We start from the raw sequence: 13,165 nt of genomic DNA, 5'->3' as shown, positions 1-13,165 counted from the left end.
CTGAAAATGGATTTGTGGCTTTGTTTCGCAATTTTGTTTCGATTGTTTTATCTTACCTTCTTCCCTTTTTGCACGATCGACCCTTCCGTTTGTTAAGACCGTAGGGCCTAAGGTGCTTAGGGGAAATTTTGATTGTGCTGGTGAGCAAAATTACCGTAGGCGTCTAGGCGTGGGCTTTTTGCGGTCTTACCAATTTGTTCTCCCGAACCTTGCCGCCAGTCTTGACGTGAGGAGAAGGTCTAATGTAATGACTGTTTTGAAAAAAGAAAGGAGGTACTCGTACCTTTATCAGCCCCCAAGTGAGATCCAACCCCTTACGGTCGCTGGGGTCGGATGTTACTGGAGACCGGGGCGAGGCTAGCGAACTTACGTTTGTATTCGCACGTACCCCTTACTTAGGATTTCGGCGATCGCTGCGTGACCGTACGTTTGGTCTCATTGCTGGTCCAGCCTTCCCCAAGCCCCCGCGCGTGGTGGGGATTCGATCAAGGGCTGGCTCGTTTTGTGACTGTCGCCCCATCAGCGGTTTTTCGCAACTGGAGGGGTTAATGCGATGTCACTTGCCTTGGTGGCTCGAGTGACGCACTTTATGAGCTCGCTAACGGGAATGTTTGGACGGAATCTGATCCCATTTGCTTTGCGACAGGGTCAGCAAAGCCCTCGGGTGGCGTTCCATTGCTCCTTGGCCCGCCTTCCAATAGATTATCCTCAATGGGGATTCTATGGGCTTGGCTAGAGGCTGGATTGAACTAGAAGGTTGAGATGACCCTATCCGCCTGAATACGGGTTGGGCGAAGGCCGCTGAGGCTCATCTGCGTTTTCCCCCCTAGCTCTGGTTCGACGCGGGGTGACTCCGGACCCTTCGTGGGTCAGCCTTCAAACCTCGGTCTCTTGATCTAAGATTGATTGGCTCAAGCCCCCGAGCCCTTTAGGGTCTGATAGGGGTCGGCTGTGTTTTTGCGCGTTACCCCATCCTCAATTTCCGCAATCGGAGGGGTTGAGTTGACGACACTTGCCTCGATGGCTCGAGTGTCGCGCTCAATGAGCTCGCTAACGGGTATGTTCGTGTGGAATTCGGATCCATCATTCGCTGACGGGGTCAGTAGAGCCCTTATGTGGCATTCCACTACTTCTTAACCCGCCTCCTGATAGATGCCCTAGCCGTTTGTTGGGCTCAGGTGGCCCGTTGACCTCTCCTCGACGGAGATTCTATGGGTTTGGCTTGGGGTTAGAATCGAACGAGAAAGGTCAAGATGTCCCTGTCCGCTTCTGAGCGGGGTCAGGCAAGGCCGCTGGGGCTCGTCTCTGTTTTCTCCCTTGGCTCTGTTTGACATGAGGTGGCCTCGAGCCCTTCGCGGGCTAGCCTTCAAACCTCGATCGGTCGCTGCTCATATTGAATGAGGCGGCTGCCGCTTTGTGACGCGACATGAAGCGTTGAGATGCATGGATTTGCATATGCAATGTTTGGACGTATGGATTTAGTGTATCACTTAATTAAAAAGAAAGTGGGATTTGGTAACGTTACCTTGGTGATATGAGTGATGGGAAGCTCCTACTAGATGTGTCCGTGTAGGGTTTAGGCCCGATGTTTGCGATGAGGTTGGCGTAACCTGCATAAGCATCACTATTTTTTGTTTCTATTTCTTGGTGGCGATCTGAGTCGTTCGATTGATTTTTAGGTGACCTGATAGTTTCTCCTCGAAGAAGATTCTGCAGGAGGGGTCCCCCAAACCTCTTTCGAGAAGTCAGGAGCCGAAGCTTGTGGTGTGGGGAACTGTGAATTCGATTATGCTGGTGAACAAAAACACCATAGCCATCGGGACGTAGGGTCTGACAGTTCGTCCAGTTGTATTCAAAGTTTTATACCCACACGCCGTGCTTCTGGTTTTAAACATAAGGGGGGCGAGTAGGATGTCTGAACAAGTAGACACTCTTGGCAGCCCTCGAACGATGTCCGTGCCCCTGCCGTTGCTAGGGTCAGAAACTCGGTAATGAAACTAATGCGCAAAGCAAGGAAACATAGGTGCTTATCTTTCTACGGTCGTTCATTCATCGTTTCGCCTGGGCCGTTCGATTGACCTAGGAGGCCCGACGGGACCTTCCCTGTCGAGTCATTCCATGGTCCTACCTGGGGAAGCGGAGAGTCGTCTGCATGCGGGTGTCCCCTGGTTCCCATGCCCGGCGTGTATTAGTGGCAGGCCACTCCCAGGCAACGTCTTGTCGGTCAGAGTGCGTCCCATCGGTCCAGGCGTGTCCCCTTGGATTCCTATCAGCATTGATCTCCCACCTATAATGAATAGGGGAAGGCAGAGAGTTTTTTGTCCCAACCTTTCGCCTTTCCCCAGTTGCTACGCCTCTCCCTTAAATAGGGAGGGGGAGGGAGTTCTCGTCCTACTCCTTTGCCTGCTTCAAAACCGCTATCTCTTCTCCTCCCTTTCCACTGAATGAGTTCATGCGTCATGGTAGGTCCTAAGTGAGAGAGGATAATGCTAGGGAGAGAAAAGCTCACAGATCCGCCGGTGAACCTAGAGCGTGATGTCAAGCTGGGGGTCATCCAACGTAGATGAGATGGTGCAGGCCGCCTTTGCCGAGAAGGGGCCACTGTTGCTGAAGGAGGAGTAGCACTGGAGGGTACCAAGCGTCGTCGGCCTTGCCATCGTCTGTTGTGGCCTTTCCTTGGTGGGAGACGGCCCCCGCCTAGACATCGTTATTAGGGTTGCGGTTGATGATGATGGCATAGTCCCTGGATGCCCTGGCAGGGGCGCCATTGTTAGGGTCATGACTGATGACGATGGTGTAGTCCCTAGATGCCCTGGCGGGGGCGCCGTTGTTAGGGTCACGGCTGATGACGATGGCGTAGTCCCTGGGTGCCCCGGCGGAAGGCACCACAGTCGCCGATGTGGTGTTCGACATTTGTAGAGACGGTGCCTTCGAGGATCCCGTAGAATGGTAGGGCATCGCTGCTGGGGAGCGTGGCGCGGCGACCGTAGCTGTACTCGTAGTAGGGCTGGTCAGAGACTGTAATTGAATAAGTTTGTGGGGGAGCCCCCAAGTGAATAGTCCTTTGAATTTAAGAGTACATTAGTCCTTTTCGTCATGAAATCACTTTGTAAGTGGCGAATTTGTGCAAAGAATGAACAATGAACAAATTTTCATCTTTTGTTACGGCAAACAGTCTTTTCAGCTTCCTCTCTTTATAGAAGAGGTTTCGGTGCCCTCCGACCCTTCCCATGGCTCAGGTTGTAAAGGCTAGGAGTGTGGGTGAAATAGTTCTGATCACGTTGGTGAGCAAGGAGGTCGTAGCCGCTGGGGCGTGGGTTTCCTGCAGTCCTACCAGTTGTACTCAGAATTTGTTCCCAAAATCCTAGCCCTTAGGACTTGTTATGGGAAGAGTGGAAAACTTAGAGAATGTTTGCAAAGATAACACAGGAAGTGTTTGCAAGATAAATCTACTTGTATCACTTGTATCAGCCCCCGAGTGAGGTCCGACCCCTCGCAATTTGTAGGAGTCGGATGTCCCTAAAGATTGGGGATTTGTAAAGACAAAAACTGATAAGAAAAAGTATGCGTTTATTTAAGGGTAAAAATGATGTAGCTACTCAATGTTCCAGGCATTGGTGAAGACCTCACCGTTGATGGTTTTCAACTTGTAGGCGCCTAGGAGAAGATTGCTCCGACCGCCTCTTCTCCTGAGGCGTGGCTGATGGCGATGTCCAGGAGTTCCTTGGTGGTCCGCGGCCCCTTGCGTCCCAGCTTGTGAACCAAAGACTTGCATGTTGTCTCGGACAGGAAGGCTCCTATCACGTTGGCATCGGCGACGTTAGGGAGCTTGTTGCACTATCGGGAGAAGCACTGGATGTACCCGCAGAGGGTTTTGCCAACCTTCTGGCAACAGTTCTTGAGATCCCAGGGGTTCCTAGGACGTTTATACATGCCTTAGAAGTTCCCCACAAAGATCTCCCTTAGGTCCACCCAACCCTGGATGGTGTCGGACGGAAGGTGCTCCAACCATGCTCGTGCCGAATCGGCAAGGAACAGTGGAAGGTTGCGGATAATGAAGTTGTCATTATCCACACCACCGGCTTGACAGGTAAGCCGATAGTCTTCAAGCCAAAGCCCGAGGTTTGTCTCCCTGGAGTACTTAGGGATGTTGGTAGGTGGTCGATACCTTGGTGGGAACACAGCGTTGAGGATGTGCCGGTCAAAGGCCTGAGGGCCTAGCAGGCCAAGGCTCGGGCTATGGTCCTCGCTGCTGTCGTAGCGTCCACCACGTCGAGGATGATAGCCGCGGTGGGCTCCTTTCCTTGGGTCGCCGTAGGTGCGCCTATGGACGTTGATGGTGCTGCGCGCGTCACGGTTGTGGCCGAGACGTTGATGTACTGGGATTACAGCGCGCTGCCCACTGCCTTGCGGCACTTGGTGGACCGGCGCGTCCCTGGCGGGATGCACCGAGGGGGTACGCTGGCTGGCGTCGGGCTCGCGTCGCCGAGACATCGAGCTCTCCGCCTGCTGTGCTGCCGCACGCTCAAGTAGTGTGCAAATCTCGTGGTGGACCCAGCGGTCCTCAGGCGTCGCGGCCTCTAGAAGGCCATGAAGTAGGGCCGTCGTGGCAGCGATGTTCTGGCTTGCCCAAAGGAAGTGAGGAAGGGTTTCACCATCGGCGATGATCCTTTGGTTTACGTCGTGGGCCACGGTGCGTGCGTGCCCTCCATCTCCGCGGCGCCTGATCTCCTCGTCGATCTTCTCGTACTCCCAAACAAGTTGCTGTCCGGCTTCATCTATTTCCCGCTTTTGGGCTCTCAACTGCTCCACCCTAACGTGAGGTGGGACGGCTGTCCCCCTCTCGGTTGTGCCGCTGAGGTTGCCTGTCGGGGTGACCTCCTTCTCGGAGGCGCTTTTGACGTGTCTCTCGGGGGTTTCTGCCATGAAGCATTCCCGGGAGGGATGATGGCTCCCCCTACCAGAGTCAGAGCCAGAGTCCGACCCCGGGCCTTCCGCGAGGAGGCCGTGGAGGGATCATATGACGCTTTCGATCATCCCCATGAACTCGTTGTTCACGGGAAATGGGATCGCGCACTGGGCCACAAGGTGGCTTACGGTCGCCGTGGCGTTGCGGAGACCGAACAGAAACACCATCGAGGCGTGCCGTGTGGAGCGTTCTGGAGAGAGGGTGAGGCGGCACGGGGCCTCCCTGGACGGCTGGGGTCCAAGGGAGACGCCGGGTTGGCCCTCGAGCCTCTAGTAGCCGGAGCCGATGGGTGGGAGAGGTTGGATGGTGAGATGGGCCAACGCCAACTCTCCTCCCACCGTGACGATGAAGTTCAGGTCATCGAAATGCACGTGTGCGCCTGGGACCCAGCTGATTGCATGGTTAGCCATTCGAGGCCTGATTTGGAATGCGCAAAGGCCCCTACCTGGCGCGCCAACTGTCGGTGTTTCGAACAAACACCGGCTAGTAAATTTATAATTGATGCGCGTTAGGCCTGGATGGTGCGCTAAAGGACATAAGGTTTATACTGGTTCGAGCTGAATGTCTCTACGTCCAGTCTGTTGTTGCTCGTGTTATTAGCACCGAAAAAGGTTCGTAGTAGGGGGTACAAACGATCGAGAGAGGGACGGGTCCCAAGTCTCTGATGGAATGATCGAAATGGTCGCCGAGAGCTTGGTCACTGCTCAGCTGTGTGTGAAGTGTCGTGTGTGTTGAACTTGTTCGTCAAGAGTCGATCCCCTTAGTGGGGGGCCTGCCCTCCCTTTTATAGACCAAGGGGGGAGCATGGTTTATAGATGGGAGAAAGGAGAAAAACCATAGGCCAAGAAGCCCTCCGAAGGTGTTGAGCCCTCCTTTTCTGCTGAGCCAGCCTTGCTGACACGGTCAGACGGTGTCAGGGATCGGCATGTTCGCCGGGTGCCCGTGTCCCGGCGACGCCATGCCCTTACTGAATCAGCAAGTGGCCACGTCCCGTCCCGCCCCTCCGGGCGACGTGTCGGACAAGGGTGTTGACCTATGGCCCTGTGGGGAGCGGACGGCGCGGTGACAATACGTCCATCACTGTAGATGGGTGAGTCTCTTCTTGGACCATAGTGATTGTCGTATGCCTATGTTAGTATCCATGCCCGAGGGTTGATGGCGGCGCCTACAATACTGTGGGACAAAAGTCGGCGCCTACAATACTATTCGAGCACTGTTAGGTCGGAAAGGGCTTAAAGCGCCCGTCCCATCGTATCCTGACGGTACCTTCCTGCAGGCGTGCAGGGCATGGTTCTCGGTATGGCGGTTGACTCGAATGTCCTGTCGTACCCTATGCTTGTTAGCATGAAGGAGCAGGGTGCAGTCATTGGGTTAGGCGGAGCCCGCCTTCAGTCGTCGGGCGAGGCGGAGCCCACCCTCGACGTCGGACGAGGCGGAGCCGGCCCTCAGCCATCGTACGAGGCGGAGCATGTCCTCATACGTCGGGCGAGGCGGAGCTCGTCCCCGGACGCAGGCGAGGCGGAGCCAGCCCTTGGAGGTCGGACGAGGCGGAGCCAACCCTCAGGGGTCAGGCGAGACGGAACTAATCTTCCGTCGTTCGGGCAAGAAACGTAGTAGCATTCTTGTCTGATCGGAAGCGTCAACATTCGATGGTTATTAGTTCCATCTTATTGGGTATCCCGGTATTAGATCCCGACAGTTACGTTTGCTAATAATAATTGTGATCAAGAAGAATTAGTTACGTGTACGTACGTTTACAGGGTCCGCTGTTAATTACTAGCTTCTCTCCGAGACCAGGAGGGTGTACGGATGTTGGGCTGCTGGTTCAGTGGTTATCTGTGTTCCACTCTGTTTTGGCGATAGATCAGTCGGCATACTATGAATGAATGAGTTGGCATGCAGGTCAAATTGGAGGGCTACAACTATTGGGTGAGTCTGTCTCCAACAGGTGACTCGTATTATATGAACACCTAAACCTAAAATGGCTAACAAGAGATTCAAAATCAGCCTTTAACAGAATACATGTACGGAAGACCATTTTATGTTGTCTGAGAGACACAACCCAAATATGAGTATCCTCTATCTTGAAAACTCATTTGCAGAAAGGATTGTCTTTTGTGTCCTGTTGTTGAAAAAGATATTGAATGGATATTTAACCCTTTGTCTGTAGTACTATCTAAACATTGAATGAGTCTTATATTTTAGATATTGTTGCTAAAGATAGTCCTAGCTGTTCAGTTTTGCATAGAGACGTAAGACAAACTACACTACCTGCCTTAAGTGAGCGTGCATATGCTGAGTCGTCTTCACTCGATCCGGTGACGTCTACGCCACCCACCACCGTCCTCGTTTAATACCTTATCTTGCTCGCCGGTCTCCAATTACTACTCGTATAGTTTGGCGATGCTCACTCCAACTACAAGGAGCAGGATCGGAGTACACTTTTCCATTTTAAACTCCCTTTCTTAGCTTTTTTTTTTCAACTCCCTTTCGATTGCAGTCACACGTACAAACACGCATAACGTATTGGCCTCGTTCGGCCGGTGTGAAATTTGGTTTGGTGTGAAATTTGGTTTGTTTAGCTTATTTTTTTATGTAGAATAGTATTTTTTTCTCGTAATATTTGAACCAGAACAATATTTTTTAATCAGTTTCAGTTAAGTTTCATACCAACGGCATTAACGTGGGAAAATGGTGCAATAATCACATGGTCACACACCCAACTGGCCAAGAGATCAGAGGAGAACCAACCAGCTGAGACGCAATTAACAAACTTGTGCAGGAAAAACGTATTAATTACATTAGACCCAGACATTTCTCACATAAGTCCTCAACTTTAGCCCCACCACAGCAAAGCACAGAAAAACTACAGTACAGCTAGCAACAACCAACGACGTCTTATTAATTAACGTCACTTACACGGCCATTTCGCTCCAACCCCCTCGACTTCCCCTAAATTACGTAACGTAACGTACCCGTGTATCTACAGAGACCACCAGCGGCAGCAAGTGACGACGGACGCACGCGGCACGCGCGGTCGGGCTCCGGCGACGCCGCCAGTCGCCTAGCCGCAGAGCGCGCCGACCTCCCGGAGCCGCGGGACGAGGAGGCCGCTGAGGTGGAGGCCCATGAGGCCGTCCAGCCCGCCGACGGGCGCGCCGCCCACGAACAGCGCGGGGACGGCGGCGGCGGCGGCGGCCGACGCCGCGGCCTCCTCGGCGGCCTCCTCCAGCTCGATCACCGTCGCGTGCGCGCCCACGGCCTGCAGCAGCTGCCGCATCACGTGGCACATGCAGCACCCGCGCCGGGCGAAGATCACCACGGGGCTCTCGCGGACCAGCCGCCCGATCCGCTCCGCGGGGGCCTCCCCGTCGTCGCCGCCCGCCGGGTCGATGGTCAGGCCCAGACGCCCGCCGGCGCCCACGCGGTGGTGGTGCGGCGCGCGGCCGGGCGTCGGCGCCTTGCCGGCCACCGCGCAGCTCACGCCGCCGCCTCCCTGCATGTGGTGGAGATCGATGATGGATGGGCTGGGCAGGGCAGGGCAGACTTGCTCCTTGTTGGGACTTGGGATTGCAGGGGGCGGGGGTGTGTGTGGCCGGTTAGCGCGGCTACGACGACGGACGACTAGTTCACGGCGTGAACCCTTGATGAGTGGCTGGTAGGGTGGTCGCCGTAGGACGTGGGGGAGGCCCGTATATATAGGACCCCGCGCACATGGAGGAGTGACGTCACGCGGAAGGCGACGGGCGACGGTGGGGCCCAGATGGCGTCACGTGGTGAATGAACGGGAAGGGAGGAGGGACCGACTGGGAGTAGCACCTTGCTTGGCTCAGTCTAGAAGCAAAGTTGTTTATTAAAGTCGGCTGATAGATAACTAAATCTGTTTTGTTATGAGAAAAAAATATTATATATTCTAATTGATAAGCTGATTGATAAGTTCAAACGAACTGGCCGAAAGTGGAGGGGTGCTGAGCAATCTTCAAGGGACAAATCGCAATTCCCCATAACTATCTAGACCAAAATTAGTCTTTTGGGGGGGGGGGTTGTTAATAATAATTTAGATTTCTCTCGATAAAATAAATGTTACTGTGTTACTCATAGATACATGGGTGAAATTGTGGTCATAAGAGCATGTGCAACTCTTGTCTTACTAAACTTGCTAGCTCCTCTTTGGCCTTCCCCAGTGTTGAGTGAAGCTAGAAATTAAACCGGGTCCCACCATATATTTTTGACATCGCTCTCGTTGAGCTGCAGTGGTGAGCATCACTTCTAACACCCAATATGCAATTAAGAAAAGGAAGGAGTTGTACCGGCTTCGATGTGAGCAGAGATCCAGAGACATGAAGGCAGCTAGTACTTGCAGCAAAAAAAAATATTGAGTGAGCACCGGTCTCTGAACATGCACCGCTCCCAAAACTTATAGTGCAGGCATCGCATGTCAGTGTGTAGAGTGAAGCCCAAATGCGCCTAAGGGCCCGTTTGTTTCGGCTGTGCCCCGGCTCCTACTGACACCGGCACTGTTTATGAAGCTGTTTTTCTCTCTCTTATACTGTAGCAGCACTGTTCACCGAATCTGTTTTTCTCCCTCCTACTTTTTCGTCTCACTGTTCACAGAGCACTGCTGATGAAGCCGGTGGAGCTCGATTTTTCTGCTCCCGCGGCTCCGGTACAGTACGTGAACAGTGCCGAAGCCGGTGCGCGCAGGAGCGGTACCAAAGAGGGCCTAAATGGAGAACTAGCCCACTGCATGCATGATAAGGCATTAAGGTAAGAAAAGCTAAAATAGGAGCAAGTACAGGTGTTAGAGAGAAGGAACTAAGAAAAAAAAATGACCCTCCGCGGTAATTAGCATCTCTCCCTCCGTCCTAGAATATCTGTCGTTCTCGCTTCCCGAGAAACAACTTTAACAAAATATATATTAAAAAATATTATTATTTATGATACATAATTAGCATCATTGGAAAGATCTTTGAATCTAGTTTTTTAACAAATTTATTTGGAGACACAAATGTTGCACATATTTTGTACAAATTGAGTCAAAGTCGTAGCACGAATACCGAAAACAACAGATATTCTGGGACGGAGGGAGTAGATGTTAAGCTACGAAAAGAGAGAGAAAAGATGATTCTGCTGTGTGGTATAGGTATAGTGATTTTATTTGTTAGAGAGAAGCTAAACCGTTGCGTCAGTTTGTGCTATGCTCTAATATGTGTAGGAAAAAGTCTACTTAACCCCCACCTTTCATACTTGGTCTACTTCACCCCCAACTATGAAACCGTCTGTTTTACCCCCTGAACTTTCTAAAACCGTCTATTTTATCCCCTGGGGCCTGGGCGGTTTTTTGACAGCGGTTTTGCTACCGTAACAACGCAACGGGTTTTTCAAAATTAATTACAGACAAAATTAGATTTTCTAATTAATCTAAGGCTACAGTAAAAATTTATACTAAAGCATACCGTATTATATATTCAATATGTAGATCTACTCATGTGGAGTCCAACAAAATTAGATTTTTCATTTTATGATTTTTCTATGATTTACTATAATTTTTCAAAAATTCACCAAAAATAAATAAAAAAAAGGAAATTCAAAACAAACGGAATTGTAGCAAACCCACCGTTACTGTAGTAAACCGTGTTACTGTAGCAAAACCGCTGTCAAAAACCGCCCAGGGGTAAAATAGACAGTTTTAGAAAAGTTCAGGAGGTAAAACAGACGGTTTCATAGTTGGGGGTGAAGTAGACCAAATATGAAAGGTGGGGGGTTAAGTTAACTTTTTCCAATATGTGTAGACATAGCGGTAAGAGAATTTCCTAAGATGCTTGTTTGGCGGTACATGCCCTCAGGACACCCATGTAACAAGTTCCTAGTATGACAGTGTGTCGGAAAAAAGGATGTGGTTAACATTTTGGTCCAAAACCTTTTATAAATAATGGAAAGTAGTACTCGATTTTATCCCCAATTTCACATGAAGAGGAATCATACAACTTATTACAACTCAAGATCTCTTGGTAAATAAAGCTTTTATGACAAAAATAACTCTAGACCCAATTCTAAAACAGTGAAGGCCGCCATCCATAAGACGTAAAGAGTCTCATTGCCGTGGTCTCTAACGTTCAACAAGTGCCCACCATAAGCACTTGTCGATCCTCACACCGTTGCAATTGGACCTAGAACCAAGGTCAGTGGTCCCTCTGAATAGAACATGATCCAGTTAACATCATTTAAACCTAAAAGTTTATTTTGGGACAAAAACCTAAATGCTCTTGGACATAGTCTAGATACTGCCATAATTTTGGCCACACAACCTTCATCATTCCACACACTAAAATCACTGTTGTTCAGTCAATTCCTATCTTGTGAAGATAGGACTATCTTTATGTGCACTAAGATGTGTCTATATCACCAACTTTATATACAAATTTTTGTTCTTAAATGAGTTGGATTCCACACTAGTTCTCAAACCTCTCTCCCTCCCCTTTCTTTCCTCCATAGCAAAAATACATACCACAGTTCGTGTGGCACATAAGCAAGGTAGTACTGACGAAGTGTTGTGGATCTATAGTGATCCGAAAATCAATATGTGGGTCTCAGAATTGTAACAAGTTTGTGGATCTAAATGACACACCCTTATGAGTTTAAGGGTTATTAGTGTATTTGACTCTTAGTAAAATATTGCTGTGTAGTCCTAGCTCAATATGGGATTTGAAATGACATTAGGCTTTGAGATACAATTTGGTTACAATAAACTTATCGGACACTATAATGGTTCATAATTGCTTTTGGGGGTGACTCCCCCTCTTGCACACTTCGTTGGTACACACCCATGTTCGCTTCCATCATTATCTGGAACCCCTAACGTTGTCTTCCAAGTTAATGAAATATCATAGATCTTATGTTCATCTTTTGTATCAATATATTACTTGCAAATGGTATTGTGCCTACTTTTTTGAAGTAATCTGAGATGTCCTGTATCGATAATACTTCCTTAGTTTCAAATTATAAGGTATTTTAACTTTTTTAGATGCATCATTTTTATCATATATCTAGATATACTATATATCTAAATGCATAATAATAAAAATCATATATTTAGAAAACTCAAAACATCTTATAATTTATAATAAAGGCAGTGAAAGCATCTAGGTCCCTAGTTGGGTTTCGGTGATTAATGACGACACGAGATTACTGTGACTAACGTGTGTTTTGTAGAGGCAACTTGAGTTAGGTCATGGTAATGATGATTGTTTAGGCAATTATGGTTGTCATGCCCCTATCGATGAAAATCATTTCGGTTTTCAAAGGATGGACGGCAAGGTCAAGGATGGACTAGTTCTAAGTGTCGTTTAGAGTTGGAGAGATACTTAGAGTAGTTTATGACTTTTTTTTTCTTTTGGACGTACTATTAAGGGGGGTATGAACTGTAACAACCCAAAAATCCATACACCAAAAATACCAACTACAAAATTTTTCTTAAAACTCCCATGTGTTGATGAGTGTCATGTATATAAACCCAACCTAAGAGATGCATTAGGTCTAACCCTAACCCAAGTCAACACATAAGCATGGCATAACTCTTGGCATAAACATGTGATTAAGTTCCCTAAATAAATGAACCTTGCATGCATATTAATACCACTTGTGAGTTGGATTCTTCCTTTGCCTTATGTTATGCTAATTAAAAAGCACCAAACAACTATTAAGCTTGCTAATTAATCCTTTGATGAGCAAATGCCTTAAGCAAACAAACAAAGAACAAAAGAAAAGGAAAAAGAGAGATGAAGAGAGAGGGCCTCGTAGCCAGCAGCTCGGTCCAAGCTAGCCAGCCCAGCCGTCCTGCCAACCCCTTCCCTTTTTTCCCACCCACGCGCGTGGCCCACGAGCTCACGCACGGCCCATGCAGCCAGCCCGCACGCCACCACGCCATCGTTTTCCCCTGCTTAGCTGACGGATGGACCCCTGTTGTCATCCCTTCCCCTTTGGTCTCCTCTGTTTCACAAAGACAGAGCACGGATGGGATCCCATGCCGCTCCCTCGCCGCTTCGCCGTCCAAGCGTGGGCGGTTAGCAGCGGATGGACGGATCACTGCCACACACGATCCGAGCCTCACCTTTCCTAGCTGGCGCCCGACAAGAGCACACCCCGCGTGCGCTCGTGCGAATGGCACCCCTGCCATACCCGTGTTCCCGCCATCAT

The 13,165-nt window shown here is 49.8% G+C and overlaps 1 protein-coding gene across 1 annotated transcript; it reads right to left on the bottom strand.

Annotated features, from left to right (window-relative positions):
- Positions 1 to 7,734: 7,734 nt before the first annotated feature.
- LOC136513148 (glutaredoxin-C7-like) lies at positions 7,735 to 8,619 on the bottom strand. Its single transcript, XM_066507136.1, has one exon. It carries the CDS (start codon positions 8,469 to 8,471, stop codon positions 8,034 to 8,036), a length of 438 nt encoding a protein of 145 aa, XP_066363233.1. The 5' UTR covers positions 8,472 to 8,619; the 3' UTR covers positions 7,735 to 8,033.
- Positions 8,620 to 13,165: the final 4,546 nt, after the last annotated feature.

This window comes from Miscanthus floridulus, chromosome 16 (assembly GCF_019320115.1).
Source record: "Miscanthus floridulus cultivar M001 chromosome 16, ASM1932011v1, whole genome shotgun sequence".
NCBI lineage: Eukaryota > Viridiplantae > Streptophyta > Magnoliopsida > Poales > Poaceae > Miscanthus > Miscanthus floridulus.
Note: the sequence above shows the minus strand (reverse complement) of the source record. Positions and strands in the feature narration are given on the sequence as shown.

What these genes read in the sequence shown, in the direction of transcription:
- LOC136513148 (XM_066507136.1), bottom strand. Translation starts at nt 8,471, where the DNA reads ATGCAGGGAGGCGGCGGCGTGAGCTGCGCGGTGGCCGGCAAGGCGCCG.